General features: G+C 44.7%; 1 protein-coding gene across 12 annotated transcripts in view; it reads right to left on the reverse strand.

Moving 5' to 3' along the window:
• ZEB2 (zinc finger E-box binding homeobox 2) overlaps positions 1-16,042 on the reverse strand; it is a 151,171-nt gene extending 135,129 nt beyond the window's left edge. For 2 of the 12 annotated variants that reach the window (XM_060178066.1, XM_060178062.1), the window contains exons 1-2: positions 14,165-14,311; positions 13,090-13,231 (exon numbers count right to left, since the gene is read on the reverse strand). In XM_060178066.1, the coding sequence (XP_060034049.1) occupies positions 13,090-13,162 (73 nt within the window). In that variant the 5' untranslated portion in view covers positions 13,163-13,231; positions 14,165-14,311. Of the gene's footprint in view, positions 1-13,089; positions 13,232-13,434; positions 13,650-14,164; positions 14,312-15,901 lie in introns of those variants that run through there. The other 10 variants (XM_060178067.1, XM_060178063.1, XM_016184900.2 and 7 more) reach the window with 8 other exon arrangements.
• Between the last annotated feature and the right edge of the window lie 824 nt (positions 16,043-16,866).

Consider the following 16,866-nt stretch of genomic DNA (forward strand, 5'->3'; position numbering starts at 1 on the left):
CTGAAACTGATGAACAGTTATGTCAAGTCGATTTTGCACCATCGGGAAAAGGTAACCTCTGCGAGAAAAAAAAACAACAAGGTTAAAGAGACAAGGGCTTTTCACGTGTAATACCTCTGCTGCACATCTCGTTCACTGTTTACCATCCCTCAGAAATTGTAACTGTCAGAATTAGTCCTAATTGCAGATGCGAAAGCTGCCATTATAATAAAAACAGAGGCAGTGCAGGCATTAAATGTAGCAGCCTAATTTGTGAGACTACAGAAAAGGTAGAGTAAATGAATATTTCATTACTTTAATTACCAGGGACTACTCTTTTCTTGCTGTCTTATGATAAGTGTTGCTGTAACTAGCAACAGCAAACATCCACTAAAACATAAAGTGCAATAATCGTCCTGCTGTCAGGATCACTGCTTTAAAATACGAGCCGAGAAAAAATATAATGGTTTATCTATTTCTTAGAGATTGCAGAAGTAGGATATGGAAATTCATTTAATGTCAGGGGTCAAAATGCACGCACAAAGGCACCAGTAAACAGGTTTTAGTCAGAGAATAATGGCTCTGAGAAAGAAGGAGGGGAAAATCAGTTTACTATACATTTGGCGTGTTAGCCCTAGATGAATTCTGGAAAGTGAAAAGTATTTGGTGGGAGGTAGTGGTATTTGGATTTTGTGTAAGGCAAAATTTTGTTTTGTGTTGCACAATGCAACTGCTTAAACATCAGAAAAATAAAACTGAAGTGACTGAAGGAAAGACAAAAGGAAAAGCAAGTGGTTTTCAAATGATTAAGCAAAGGTGGAAAAAGTTCAAGTTGGCAAAAGTTTAGAAGTTCAGTCCAGTTCTGTTAAAGAAAAAAAAAAATGAAGGTAAAGACTGCCAGAGAAAGTACTTTGCCTGCAGTTTCAGAATACTGATTCATAAGGTTTAGGGTTGGGGGAATATCAATAATTAATCATCACTGACACCTTGAAAAACCCTTGACATCCCTCTGTAAATGTCAGTTTCAGGTAAAGGGCAAAGATAGGTGGAGAGGTACTGAGTAGTAGTAGCAGGTGGGAGGTAGGCCAGTGAATGCTGGTGTGTGGTTTGTGGAGGTTACTCAGACTGGTTGAAGCCAGTCTGTCTCTGCATTTATCACTTTGTCCCAGAGGAGGTGTTTGTCCAACATAGCAGTTTGACAGCACAAAAACACTGTGGCCAGAAGCCCTATCAAAGAACCTACTGACACATATCATTTGTGGTCTTGGTTTCATGGGCCAGGCTACCTCACAGTCTATCTGCACAAGTATAGAAGTCCACACATTTCTACATGTTTAGAAGAGTTTATCCCTTCCTATCCGCCCCACCCCCTTAAGTGTTGTAAACATTACTTTAAAATTATATCTTTATTCAGCACAGCTGAGTGCTATTTTAAAAACCATAATAACTTGCAATCACTTTGGCATAATCTGTGTTAAGGTTGGAAATATTGAAGGAAATACGGGAAAATAACTTAAAGTCATGGAGCTGATAATTTACCCTAGATAATACACTTAAAGCTGAGATTTATAAGTACAAGTAAGTTTTGTAATGTGGCACTGGGAACACATTCTCTTTAACATGCTAGTGACATGTTAAAGAGCAATTGTTTTTTTTCATTTCACATATGAGATCATTAATGATATTCTAAACAAGAATCCACATTAATTCTTTATGTCCACAATTTTCTGTTAAAATGCATGTCCTCCACAAGCTATATGGTGGTTGTGAAAATGGGAGGAAAAGTACCTAAGTTCAACTCCTTAGGTGCAGTTCTGCTTGTTTGCATGTGGAATGTGCGTAGTAGGAGCTGTGTGTAGTTTTCAAGTTGCCATCAGCACAGCAAAGGTGTTGGGAAATCTTTGAAGGACAACTGCTTTGATTAGAGATTTTTTTCTCCTTCCTAATGGGTGTATTCCCTATGAAAACATAGTTTAGGTATATATATACCTCACCTCCTAGAATTGGGAAATCTCATGATGTGAGACACTTTTTTTTTCAATTTTATTTTATTTATTTATTCCCTTTTGTTGCCCTTATTGTTTTATTGTTGTAGTTATTATTGTTGTTGTCATTGATGGATAGGACAGAGAGAAATGGAGAGAGGAGGGGAAGACAGAGAGGAGGAGAGAAAGATAGACATCTGCAGACCTGCTTCACCACTTGTGAAGCGACTCCCCTGCAGGTGGGGAGCCGGGTTTGAACCAGGATCCTTATGCCGGTCCTTGTGCTTTGCGCCACCTGCACTTAACCCGCTGCGCTATAGCCCGACTCTCGATGTGAGACACTTTTATTGATGTGTTTGTGTCTAAAATAGAAACTTAGGTGCTTCCAAGAATACAATTACAAAGTGACTTTGATTATGCTTACTCAGATATATAAGATAATGTAAACAGAATTTAAACTGTGAAGCTGTGCACAACATTTAGAGAGAAGCTGGGTATTGAACTCCCTGAAATATACTCATCTGTTAAGAGAGAGGGAAAAAAAAATACTCAGATTATATATAGCATGATATCTTCATCTGTATCAACTATTGATTACTTATTTTGGGAGGGTATGTCTGTCACATTGTCAGAAATCTTTTCTAGGATTAATTATAAAAGGAAAGATGAAAGGCATGTGAAAGCCAAAACTTACTGTGTTGTCATGCTAGTGACATGTTAAAGAGCAATCCTTTATAACTTTTCAATGTGAATTTTTTTCATTTCACATATGAAATCATTAATGATATTTATCTATTCTCCAAGGAACGTGTTCTTTCCCTATATCAACTGATATTACCTAAAAATTTCCCTAGTCAGAATCTTGTGACTTAAAAGTATACTTTCACATAATTGTTCTTGTGATAAAGTTGGCCAAAATGACCAGCTCTGCGTTTATTATTTATTCAAAAGAATATCTCCATTTAAGTTGAATTTAACATTTTAATTTCAAGACATTCAAATTCAGAATTAGGTCTCCAGTTTAAAGAAGACTGGGTTGAAGCAGACATAACATAAAAACCAAGTAAAAGGAAAAGCAACTAAAGGTGTGTCACATATAGTGAAATACAACATTTTATTCTGTAAAGGAAAAGCTTTTAGAGTCCTAATTTTATGGCAATGTTAAAAAGAAAACATTCTTAAATATCTGTGCTAAGACCTTTGGGTGTCTCCTAGTTCTAACATCCACCTCAAATTGCATCCCCTCAACTCTGCTTAGTAACAGAAGTGAATTTGATGATGATGATGATGAATCAGAAATCATTATGAGAATTATATTACTCATTAAAAAATGAAACAAAGTTCAATCAGCCCCTTTTCAAAATGTTTACTCCCCTTTTATCCTTTCTGTGTCTCTGTGGTCTGCCCTTCCAGTGTCTGTTTTTCACATGCCCATCTTGACTTCTAACCAAGACTGCAGATCCACTGTAATGTCCTTGGTTTTGATTAACCAGCATACTTCCCTGGGTCACAAACACACAGTCTCTGAAGATACTCTGATCATCTCCCTTTTCTCTTTGCAGCAACTCTAACTTTCCTGTTAGGAACTTTAAAAAAAAAAAAAAAAAGCACAGTTACTGTTGCTGAGGGGAGACAAAGTTTAACTTCTTGGTTGACAATCAGAGAATAATTCATGAGCAGATTTCTAGCAAGTGATATGATTTGCTAAATTTTTGGGTCTCTGATTTATATTTATGTACTCCTGCTACTGCTAAGGTTTTGCCAACCTCAATTAGATCATGAATGAGATCATTTTAATTCAGCCCCCAAATTGTGACCTGACCATGGTCTGAAAGTGTTCAAAAAGTAATTTTAAGCCTTCCTTTGAATTGAAAAGAAATACTGCATGCTTGGTCGTTCATACAAATAACATAAAACTTAATTATTGGATGATCTGGCAGAGGACCTTCTTGCCAAACACCAGTCAATGCCAGCTACTGTGATGCTGGAGAAGACCAGTTCTCCGGCGCACAGCCCCTATACACAGCATTTGCTCATCGTGCCTCAGGGCAAGATGCTTTCAAATAGGACTCACCGATCTGAGAGGCAGCGTGCAAAGGGTGTGCCATATTTATAACTCCAGTTAAAAAATGCTGTCTCACCTAGAAGGGAAGTAGACCTGCTCTGTCAAATAACCAGGAGGCTGTGACAAAGGGAGCTTGCAGCCTGACACACGGTGTAACAACATAGCAAACACCTTTAATTCTGTCATGTCTCATACCCTTTGCTTTGTCACACATTTGTGGCTGCTCGAACGTTGACACCTACACTCTTTTTCGAAACTAAATAAGGCACGCTTATTTAAGCCTGAGTACAACACCTGTAAAAGTTATTCTTGTGCCCAGCAAAAAATAACCATTAACTCCTTCCTCTGACAAATGCCTCTCTGCTTGCTTTGGAAAGTCTCAAGTTGGTAACAGCCGGCCTGAGGCCCTGACTCTGAGGTTCATGTGACCTCCCAAGCTCTGAGAGATAGGCAACACTTCCCTCTTGCCAAGATGCCAGGGCTGTGATAATATCACCATCTGAATTGACTCCATAACATTAGTTTTCCCAGTCGATGTCCCTTTCTTCATCACAAACTTCTGGTGTCTTCTAATAAGGAGAGGTCACAGCTGCTTCATTCCCTCTAACTACTATGGTAGTCTAATATTTTAAAAGCTGGAAATGAAAATAGCTTTTCTAAAGATATTTCCTGGAATTCTTAACATACTGCCTTGATTATCCTCCTCCATCATCATCATCTTGTTCTTCTTCTCCTTCTCCTCCTTCTCCTCTTCCTCCTCCTTCTTCTTCCCTTGCCAATTATAAATCACCATTTGGAGGGCTTATGAGCAACGTAAGCCACCTCATCTAATTAAACCACATTGTTTTTAAGGCTTGAACAGTTTTCATGTCTACAGGACTTGTCTGAATAATAAACTGCAAGAGCCAGGATTCTGAGTGTCTTTGGAGAACTGGGATTTTATCTGCTGATCACAAAGGACCAAGCACTCAAAGAGTTAAACAATGTTCCTGCATTGCTGGGTAGGTTAATATCACAGCTGCCTGGTAAAGCATTATCCCAGTACCTCACTTAACAAAAGCCTCCTTTTGCAAACAGACTCCCACTTTCCCCCCAAGTGTCCAAAGGTGTTTACCGAAGTAAATCTGCCTAAATCCTTCATTGCTTGGGTCATGGGGGTAGGTGGGAGGGGTGGAAGGTGTAGAGATAATCTCTTTTTGTAAATTCTGTAAATCTTCTGGGAAAAAGAAAAAAAAAAGTCCGGAATCTCTGTCACATGCTCATGTACAACTTTAATATCTCTGCTAGTTTTGCTCTTATAAGTGAGAATTGCCATGACGGCTATTAGAAAAGTACCTCTGCAGTCCCCATTTCTAATCATTCACTCTGCAGATTGAAGCAATGGCACTTTTCGCATGTGTTCATATTTGTGGATGTATTATGTACTCAATCTAATTGCAGAAGAAAAATTGTCAGTATCTTAAAAGTGGTTTCAGAAAGGGGGGGGGGTGGGAAGAGTCTAGAAGCAAGATTTTATAGCCGAAAAGTTGTCACGAGAGGGTTCTGCTATAACTGTGGTATCTTTCCAGTATCATCAACTGCATGTTACTTTTTGCATGTTGAAAATGGAGGCAAAGAACACAGGGAAACCTGACAGGTCTGCCTGGGAGGGCCGAAAGTATTCCCAGGAAGAAGGAACCCTTTAGGTATAAACTTTCTCTCTCAAGAGAACGTGAATACCACCAACCCCTCCCTACAAATCATGAGGCATCCAGTTTAAGATACAAAAAGGCTGTCATCTCACAAATGTTAAACATACTAAAAAAAAATCTGAAAAAAAAAAAAGCATGGAGAAGGTGTGAAAAACGTGGCACTTTACAGCCCTCAAAGCTTTTTTTAAAATAGAACAACTTTTCCCCCCTAAAATTCTTTTCAGAGATTTTTTTTTTCCATTTGGCTCATTTGAGAGTTTCTTTCTTGGCTTTTCTTCCCTTTCATTTGAAAATATGAATTATCATAAGAAAAAAAAAGTCAGGGGGAAAAATGGGAAAGTCTTTTCCAGTTTTCCTAAAGATTTAGCTGTGTGCTCAGGCTGGGTGGAAGCAGGGCTCCCTTCTTCTTTTGGGGCAACCAGCAGGCCCTGAAACTGGAGTCTGGCCTCTGGAGACTCCCTTCTCTCCTCCTGAGCTGTCTGTTGTCTCCTTCTCTCCCCACCCCCCACCCCCCAGACACACACCTCCCTAGTCTCAGAAAGAGTTGAGACAGATAGTGGGTAACACCCAAGAGTGGGAAGTCCATATACCTGACTTCAAGGTTAACAGGTTTCTGGGGAAGAATCTGATTCCTCCCTGACACTTTTTTACCTCAAGTGTTGAGCGGGTGGCCATGAATAGTACAGACATGCCATCTTGTAACACTATATGCCTGTCAGGAGGGACAGGCCCTGGTTGAGCATCAACTATATAAGGCTGGTAACTAGGGAAAGCCCAACAAACAGCCACAAACACCTAAGTTATTTTACTCAGCTACTCCCCTCTGCCTGCTTCTCTCTCTCTCTCTCTCTCTCTCTCTCTCTCTCTTTCTTTCTTTTCATCTTGGCTTTCTGTGGCAGAATGCAAATGGAGCCTGCCGGCGGTGAAAGGGCTGAATTGTGATTAAGAAGAAGAAGAGCTCCTTTCTTTGTTCTCCCCTCAGGGGATGTTTACTGGGAGAGACACAGCGGATCAGATATGAAAGGCATTCAGGTCAGCATTGATGTGAGCGAAAGTGAAATCATACCTAAGGCATTCAAAAGACCGCCGTGTCAGGGGTTCAGCTAACGGTGCAGCTACTGTGTGTGTGTGTGTGTGTGTGTGTCTTCCTGGAGAGGCAAAAAAAATATTTTCACAGACTGGTAATTTCCCCCCCATAATTTACCAAGAAATTATAAATGCCCCCCCACACCCCATTTGCCTCCCATCAGATAATACAAGAGTTAATGTTTTCTCTCCTTAAAGACCACACACAACTTCTAATAACTGTATTACCTAAATGAACCAGCAATGCACCATCTGAACTGTGAAATCTTATATTTTAAACAGGTGTGTTCATTTGTGCTACATATATGCATAATCTGTAGGGAAGGACTGAATGGAGAAACAAACAAACAAAAAAGAACTGCTCACATGGATAGCTCTTCGTCTTACCTCTCTTAAAAGAAACACAACACACACATACACACAGAAAGAGAGATAGAGAGAGAGAGAGAGAGTCAGTCTAAAAACAGTATAGAACACCTTAAAACAAAATGCTTTATTTACTTTGTAAATACTAGTTACACTTTCCCTGAGAGCTTTCACTCTGACACTACTGTAACCAAAGAAAAAGTACTGGGCACATAGCTATGAAGGCAAAGACTTCTGATTATTGCTGTTTTCCTTTTTTAAAAAATGCTCAATGAAGAAACACTTTTTAAAAGTTTACAGTCCCCACGGCCCAAACAGTCATTCAATAGATTTTCCAAGTGGTAAATTTGATGCTGTTGGCATAAAGAGAGCAATGTAAATATATACAAAATTCACAAATCATAGCATACATACAAATAATGAGATGTCTTGATGTTTCAAGGCTTAAAAATGAAAAGGAAAATCACATTTCATCTTCTGATTGCTAAAGAAAGAAAATAAATAGGGATGGAGTGCTGGGACTATATTTATTGGTTTTTTTAAATCATCCTTCCCTCTGCTCTGAATTTTTTTTTTTTTCAAGCATCACATCTTGGCTATAAAGCATATATGGGCTTATATTAACATCTGCTTTTGTGGTGACATTTAATTCTGTATATTTTCAACTAGTGTTTCTGCATCACAGATTTTCCTCCTTTATCTCTTTGCTCTAAAAAGACAACCAAAGAGCAATCAAAAAGGTGTCTGACTTGGCCATTCAGACAATTGCCCCCTTGTGGGAATGTGGGAATGAATGGTACAGTGGACACCCCAGCACCATTGACGTTATAAACATGTAAATGAAACACATTAGGGCAGACAATCAATTGTCTGTGAGCATTGCAAACCTGAACTCCCTCTTTCTGTGACAAGCACAAGATAGTGTCTACCTTGGGAAGCCACGGTGCTGGAGAGGAAAAGGACAAAGAGTTCTCTTTCACACAGAAGAAAATGCACCTTAAAAGCCTTAGAAGAATGCAGATGACAAAAACTGTTTTAAGGAAAAGAATCTCCCACATCTCGGAATAAAATGCCACACTGCTTGGGAACTAGCTACACCCTCCTCTCCTACCTTCAGGGCAGGCGCACATTTTCCCAGGAAATATTCTTAACAAGACATTAGAGTCTTTGATAACCTCTTGGAATTTTCTTTACTTCCAGCCAATTATGGAAGCAAGAAAGGAAGCCTCTGAAACATATGACAGGGCAGTTTAGGAGGAAACTTCTATGTTGGCTTTATTCGGATGGGGAAATAAATGCTTAAAGATGTGAATGTCTTCTTACTTTGGCAACAGAGGATGAATATAAAGTTTTACATTTTTAGTCTGTCCTTAGCCCAGATGGAGTGTCACGCTATGGATACCACCAGGCTAGTGACTCCGCTGGGAAGGAAGCAAGGCATGCTTCTCCCCCAGTTGACTTGGCTTTTCCACACCGAAAGAAAACAAATAAATCAGTCTAGATACATAGCTCCCAACCTTGTATATCTGTGCAATGAGACACAACTTGGAGAGAAATCTCTACAGAAGCAAGAGGATGGAGATGGATATCTCTGAGCCACTCTTAGAACTGGTACCTGTCACACAAACTGCCTGTGAGCACTCTAAGAGCTAGCAAAACACGACTCCTGGAAGCTCAACTTTTACATCCACAGCTACTTGCAAAAGGTTTCCACATTTGCAAAGGTAATCAAGTCTGAACTGACTCTAATCCTAAGGAAACTTCCCTCTGATGCTGTGTCTCCTGGGGGGCTCTTCCACCCAGCAACTTCACCTCCCAGGCTGGAGAGCCAGCCAGGAGGCACGTCCTTTAAAAAGGGGATCTTGCTGCATTTCTTTCCCACTTCATTTAAGGATCTCTGAAACAGAGTGACTTCTCTGCCCTTCATTGCCTCTGACCATCACCACCAGCAACTCCACTTCCTCGAAGGAAGTGGTGAGAAGACTTTCTTCAAACAGGGATAATTGATTCTTCCTATCTGGTTGTGTCTCCTCTAGAACCCAGTGCCCTGCAAAAATTCAACTTTTTTTTTTAACCTCTGAAAATCCAAGACTTGTAATAATAATGAGGAGGAGGAGGATGATAATCACTCCCAATCAACTATACATTCCCCAACACATAAGCTGAAACTCTGAAGAAAACTCACGTCTGACTTTGCTTTCTTCCTTCCATTATTTCCCTCCACTTCCAGTATACTTTTTATTTAAAAGACGACTTCATCCCCCTTTCCAAAAAGGGATGTGCTTTCTGTTGCAATGTACCTGTGAATGTAAGGTTTTCTTCCAGCCCTCACCCCCACCCCCCATGCTGGGAGGCGGTGGGTTGGAGGCAGGCCGGTGTCTCCTGGCTTCTCTTGGAGGCAAGAGCATCTCTGGGAGCTGATGCCTTAATGGGGTGGTGGTGGTGTAAAGCTACAAACTTTGCAAGTTATATCCCAGCCACACCAGTGGCAGGCAGCAGCCGGCAGCTCCACACTGAAGAGCTTATTTCTGACTTGAAGGCTGTGTGAAGATAGTGGGGTATAATGGGGGGGGGGGGCTGGATTGCTCCCCTCCCCTCCAGCTTCAGTGAAAGTGTTACAAAGTGAGTCAGGCGGCTAAGGATCATCTGACTGAACTTTCTTGAAACTGACACACATTCTTGACTGCAGGCAAGCAACTTGCCTTTTGCCTTTCACCCAGCTCCCCTTTTTTCCTGTCTTGTTTTCTGAGGGGGGGATTTCATCCCTTCTACATGAGAGAAAGGAGACTGTCTGCGGTGGATTAACTTGGACCTGGCACTGTCTTTGCCAGGCACCTTGCTGGTCTGAGAATCTTAAAGACTGGGTTTTTAGCTTTTTGCTTCTTTCTTTTTACATTTCTTCTTCCTAGAACTGCCTCTATTTCCTTTGCTTTTTAGTAATAGTTTATACAACATCATCTTCTAATTCATGTTCTTAACTAACCCTACACACACACACACACACACACATGGCTTAACACATTTCATTTCCTTGTTGCCTTCGTCTATACATACACACTGTTGACTTCATTAAAATTATATAAAGTGCTATTCTAGTTTCCTGGATGGCCATTTTTCCCCCTTGCAGTGTCTACTTCTATGATTAGTATTGCCATTATTCCTCTCCAGGAATTTCTATATGATTTTGATAAGCATCATCATATTTAGTGTTATCAGCAAAGACACAAGCTCAAAAGTGACATCTTCTCCAGGAATCCAGGAGAGAAGAAAAATCCACTCAGTTCAGATAAATCCTGGCAATTCCCAAAGGGAAATGCATTGGATATGTGCTTGATGAGAAAGAAAAATGAAGGGGGGTGTTTCTACCTGATTTTTAGAACCAGGACACCACTCAGTAAGATTAAACCCCAAGAGAGGAAAGGGAATAAAACACTGACAAGCAACCAATTCACAGCATATTTTCCTGCAGATTATTTGTGAAAAGAGGCAGGTAGTAATCAAAGTTCGAGGAGCTATAAGCAATGGGCAGGCATCCTGTTAAGTACTCTGGGGCTGGACTAAATGCCTTAAAATGTGCAATTCAACTTTCTGCATAGGAGTGTTGAGGTTTCTCCCAAGTTAGTGGTTGGCAGGGGGGTGGGGGGAGTGGTTTGCCCAGTCTGCTGGACTGAGCACTTCCCTGACACTGTTCTTTCCACCTGTAATGCTCACAAGAAAGCTTCCTTCCTTGTTAGCCCCCTCCTTGCAGCTTCTCAGGAAGTCTGAAGCTCTCTGGCCACCTAGACCTGGGCTCGGGTCTGATCTCACTGCAGGGACCAGGCAAAATCCCGAAGAGGGTAGGAGAAAGCCTGGGAGAAGAAACAAACATTCCAAATAGTCTGTCCTGTAAAGGAACACTTCTGGGAGCCTTGCTTTAAATCTCATTCTCTCTCAGAAAAAAAAAAAAAGTCTGTTTAACATAAGGGGGGGTATTCCTTGACACAAAGCTTTTGTTATTCAGTTGATCAGCAACATGCTTTGGATGGGGGGGGGTACAACAGACATTGATTTTAGAAAATCAATAACCAACATTTAATAAAAGGAACAGAGGAAACACAAGGGGGGACATTAGGTGTAATCTTAGTGTATACTAAATTACCCAGAGATGGGGATGGGGTATGTCTCTGGGAGAAGGACCACCTTAAATAATGCCAGACACTACAGTATGGGGGGGGATTAAATTAAGAGGGAGCGCGAGAGAGACTTAAAAAGAGGCAACCTGAACTGGTTATAGGATGAAGCAGCTCGGAATCTATTATTGAACTTGTTTTTTTGTAATACTAAGCCAAGCAAATAGATCAAAGGCAGCACAAAGGGAAAGGCGGATAACGTAAGGAACAGTTTCTGACTGAAATTCCTCTATCACTCCCCCATATGGCTCGACACCTCCACCACAAGAAGCAAAAGTCAGTCTCTCTCTCTCTCTCTCTCTCTCTCTCTCTCTGCAAAGGGGGGGGGGGAGAAAACTTCATTTGTTGGTAATCAAAAATTTCCCCTCTTTGTGTTTTTTTCTCCACCTAACACCCTACACTGCATCCCCCAGCCGCCCCCTGCCCGCGCCCAGCAGTTCGGGGCCAGGCCAGGGCGCGCACAATGTGTCTTCTCTAGAGGAAAGTTGCTCCAACTGGGCCCTGGCGGTCCCCGGGCGGCCGGCGAGCGGGAGGCCGGAGGCCCGGCGCCGCGTCCCCTCAGTCCAGCTTGGGGAGCAGCGTCTCTCTACAGGGCCCTGCGCCTGGGGATCGGGCGGACAGCAGAAAAGACGAGAAGTTTCCTTTCCTGGTCTGGGCAGGCGCTAGTTGGCTTGTTTGTTTTGGGGGGTTGGTTTTTTTTTTTCCCTTTCTTTTTTTCCTCCTCTCTCTTTCTTTTTGAAACTCAGTATCCCCCCCCCCCCGTCAGCGCCCCCCAGCACCCTCTCTGGTCCTCAGCCCTCTCCCCTCCCCCAGACGCCTTCAGCGCTCTTGCCAATCACTTTTCTCTTTTATTCCCACGATTTTCTTTGGGGGCTTAATACCTAGGGCCTCTGGCTCTCCCTCCCTCTCTCACTCGCTCTCCGTCCCTTCCGTCTTTCTCCAAGATGGGCCCCCCTCCCCATTCAAGTGTCACCTCCTTCCTCTGGTCCCAGCGTCCCCTCGCACCCCCATCGCCCTGCTGCCAGGCTCAGCCGAGATAGCGGGCTCCTCCCGGCCCTGGAGGAAGTGCCGGGCAAAGTCTCGCTGCGCCCCTGCCCTCCGCCAGCCCCCGGCGCGGAGCCAGAGGCCGCCGGAGGGGCCCCGCCCGCCCCCCGCGCCCCGGGACCCCGCGCCCGACCAGCCGAGCCCCTCCCGCCTCCGGTGCCTGCGCGCCCGGCCGGGCCCCAGGCTCGGTCCGCGGACCGTTACTTGGCAGCGGGGAGGCGGCAGGGCGACTCCGGCAAGAAAACTTTGCGGCTGGCGGAGGGGTCGCCCCGGAGCCCCCACTGGAGCCCGCGCTGCCCCGCCGCCACCCCGCCCCGGGCTCCCGCACCCCCCCGGCGCCCCGGCCGCCGCCCTGCCCGCGCCGGACGCTCCCGCAGCCCCGCGGCTCCCGGGCGGGCCGGGTGGTGAAGGGAGGGCGCCGACGGGCGGCGGGTGGGGGCGCGGGGCCCCGGGTGCAGCCCCGCGCTCGCAGCCCCCCGGCGGGCGCCCGGCGCTCACTTTGCCGGCACTTCCCCAACTCCCGCCCGGTCCCCGGGCTGCGCCGCCGGCCAAGGAGGGAGGCTCGCCCGCGAGCCCCGGGAGCCGCCGCCGCCGCCGCTTCGCTTCCTTCTCCCCGTCCCCCCCTCCGCCCCCCTCCCGCGCCTTCTCCCCGGCTCTGGAGCCGCGGAGCGTCCCGGAAAAGTTTGGTCCGGGCCGCTTCTTACCGTTTTTCCTCCTGGGATTGGCTTGTTTGCGCCTCTTGCACCGGGGGCCATCCGCCATGATCGGCTGCTTCATTGATAAGAGCGGATCAGATGGCAGCTCGCATGGACTCGGCGCCCGGCTCCGGCAGCACGCAGGCTCGATCTAGCAACCAAACACAGCGACAATGTGGGCATCGCCCGCGCCCATCGCAGCGCGCGCCGGCCGCCCCGGGGAGCCGGGCCAGGACCCCGGCGAGCACCCATCCGCGCCCCCTCCACCCCACCCACCACCCCGCGGCGCCAAAGCGAAACTCGGGCGGCCCCCACCCCCAGTCCCGGCCCCCCGAGGCGCTTTGTGTTTGTTACTGTTTGGTGTGTGGCACCCGCGAGGGGATCAGAGAGACAAGAATTACATCTTCCAAATGAGTCATAACTCCTGACCGTATGAGGGAATGCACACGGCGGTGCAGGGAGGCAGCTGGACTCGGGGCCGGGCGGACCCTTTCCTCCGAAAAGTCCTCAGCCCGGCTCGGGAACTTGGGGTGAGGCGAGGCTTTCTCTTGCTCTCATCTTGTCTCAACCAACCCCCCCCCCCCCCCAACACCAACCACCACCACCACCACCCCACCCCCCCACTCCACTCCCCAGAGGAAACAAACAAACAAACGCGAAACAGCCCCCGGATGAAGCACACTCGGGCAAATTGATAATAGTAATTATAGGGAGCCCACTCACCCCGCGCCCCCTCCCCTCCCCTTTCGGAGTTTCATCGAGACACTGCCTCGTTCCTCCCCCCCCACAACTCCCCCCCCCCCAAATTAAGATTTCCTGTTTCACGCCGCAAGAAGAAAAATAATTATAAGCCTCTTTGGGCACTGTCCCTCCCCACCACTTTGACAATATTTATTTAAGTATCCCCCACCACCACCTCACTTACACACATGCTCCCCCACACCGGTTCCCTAAATAGTTGGCAGTAGAAAAAAAAAATTTTTTTTTTCCTCTCAAGAAAGGAAAGAGAAAGTCTAACCGCTATGGCATTACTTTTAAGCTCTACTAAATGATCCACTCCTTTCTGACTTAGAAACTTTTGTACCTAAAAATCGAGAGAGGCGCTGCATATTTTCAGCTGAAAACTGTCAAAACTTGGAGAAGGGGGAACCTCGGAGGCAGACTGCTGAGTGGAGAATCCCGAAACTCGGTGGAGGTTGGGAAGATGCTGTGCCTCCAGGATTAGTTTAAACAGGGGCTATAAAAGATGTAACAGATGCAAACTGTAACACAAGGGCCATTAACCCTTTCTCTGCCTAGCACGCTCAGTCCCCACGCCCCGCACCTATTGTCTCCTGTGCTAGAAGCTTTGCGGAAAACCTGGAAAGTGAGTATCAGTTTCCACACATTTGCTGAGAGGGCTAGAGCGGAGGGTGGGGGTGGGGGTTGGGGGTGGGGGGCAGAGAGATGGGGAAGTGACTGGTTTAGAAAGCACCTTGAATTTAACCTAGGCAGAGTGGGAGACTCTTTTAATTTGAGTTTGACAGATTTTGTCATTTCTGGACTCTCTTATTGATTTGAAATTGTGTGTGTGTGTGTGGGGGGTCTGAAATACTGAAATAAAGAAATGGTCACACAAGTGTCTGGGATGAAACAGCTGGCCTGTCTGTATTCCTGCTGAGATCTACACACAATTGCATATAAATACAAGTTTAATAAAGTAAGCTGCTAGTTTTATGAGCGTGTGTGTGTGTGTGTGTGTGTGTGTGTGTGTCAGGATATTCATGCTGTAAACTTTATCTTTTGCCTGTTATTTCTAACTCTGAAGTTAGTGGTCTTGCCTTCACCATTAAGGGGAGGGGGACAAGGAAAATATAGAAGTAGCTGGGAGATAAACACATTAATGTTACCCAGGCTTTCCACAGTTCCTGGGAATTCCTGCTATCTCTCTCGACTTTTCAGTGCCAGAGTATGGACTGGGATATGTATGCATGTTTCTCTTGCTAAATTTCTGTCTCAATCACTTTGCTATTTAAAATACAATTTCAAAAGTTACCCTTAATTTAAAACTCCATGGTCTGACAGCAGTTTTCTTCCCAGCTGTAGCGACCCCCCCCCCCTCCTTTTGGTAAACGACTCAAGTTCCATGAGGACTTTCACTTCTTTATTTATCATCACAGAAGTGAGGTGTTACTTCACATCTACACAAAGAATGAAATAAAGAAATGAAACTCGCTAAGCAGACAAAAACAGGCAACTTTCTGCTTAGAAAACAGCCTTCTTCTCGGATGGGAGAGGATGGGCTGCCATATCTAAGAGAAAGACTTGCCACCTCCCCCCTCCCTTACTGAATTTGGTAGGTTTGTATAAATTAAATTTTGTAATTATTAACAGGTATTTACCAAGTTCTGATTGCTGACTATGGTGAATTAGAGCTAGATGCAAAATTAGAACAGAACCTCTCTTCTTGGGAGAGTTTTTACACCATTCATATAGTTCTCTGTAAAACTTTTCCTATGCTGGGTAGTAAAAGACACCTTGTTACCTGAATGGACAGGTACAGGACAAATAATTTGGAGGAAAGGGAAAAAGGTAAGAAAATGAAGGTGCTAGAACAGGAATGTGAGAGAAATTGAAGAAGTCACTCTTGGGAAAAGCTTTCCATAAAAGAACGAACCCCACCTGAAATTCCTAGTCCCAGACACTCCTCACTTCAGACTCCCACCGTCACTTAAAAAAGCGAAAATCAGAAAAGGAAGGTGGGGGATGATCATACCCCAAAAAGGATAGAGAAAGAGAAAGGGGGGAGAAGAAGAAGAAGAAGGAAAAAAAAAAAACCTACCTGTGAAGTCCTGTTTGTAGTTTTGGCCAGAAATGGTGAGAAGAAAAAGCATGAAGAAGCCGCGAAATGTAGGGGAGAAAAAGGTGGAAGCGAAGAAACAGCTCCCGGATCAAACTGTACAAAACCTCGCCAAGAGTGTCGGCAGGCAGGACCGTTATTCCTGCGGAGCAGGTTAGAACTGATCTCTTTCGGCCACTCCAGGAAACACAAACCTGGGGACGGACTGACGTGTTACGCCTCTTCTAATGACATTTTTTTCTTTTTCTTTTCTGTAGGAGAGACCCTGAAACACGCGCCACCTATCTTTGTGGGGAGGGATAATTGAAGCGCCCTGAGCGTGAGCATCATGTGAAAACGTGATCGCCAAGTTTCTCTCTGAGAAAGGATCTGGGATAGATTATACCTTGAAGTCTCCGCAAACGCTTTAGTGGAAGAAATGAAATTCCACCTCCCTCCCTTCCTCTCTCCCTCCCTCTCGCTTTTTTCCCTCCCTCCCTCCCATCTCCACGCCCCCCCCCCCAAGTCTTTGGCATCATTATCCTCATCACTAAATCCTACAGAGTACAGGGCAGAAAACGGTGCACACCATTCACAGAGCTGGGGAAGTCTCTGGAGCGAAAGTTAAAGGGAAAGATCCCGGGTCTTCAATGCAGATCTTCCTTTCTTAGACAGATATCTTTAATGGCTAGATTTGAGATGTACATGAAATTATGTGGAGGTTTCAGCAAGGCTTCTGGTACTGAATTCTTTGCCATTTCTCTCATAGATATTATAAGTAAATATTTTCTTTATAGATGCCAGAGTCAGAAAAAAAAATGTTGTATGTGAACTGCATCTTAGGGTTTGCAGGATGACTTTTTGGACTTGGTCCCAATACTAGAAAGTAGTTTGGCATTTTAAGTAAGGGTCTCTGAGTAAATTAACATAGAGCTTTGAGCTGACTGATCTCTGAGTCCTTCTCCATC

Source organism: Erinaceus europaeus, chromosome 18, assembly GCF_950295315.1.
Source record: "Erinaceus europaeus chromosome 18, mEriEur2.1, whole genome shotgun sequence".
In the NCBI taxonomy this organism is placed as follows: Eukaryota; Metazoa; Chordata; class Mammalia; order Eulipotyphla; family Erinaceidae; genus Erinaceus; species Erinaceus europaeus.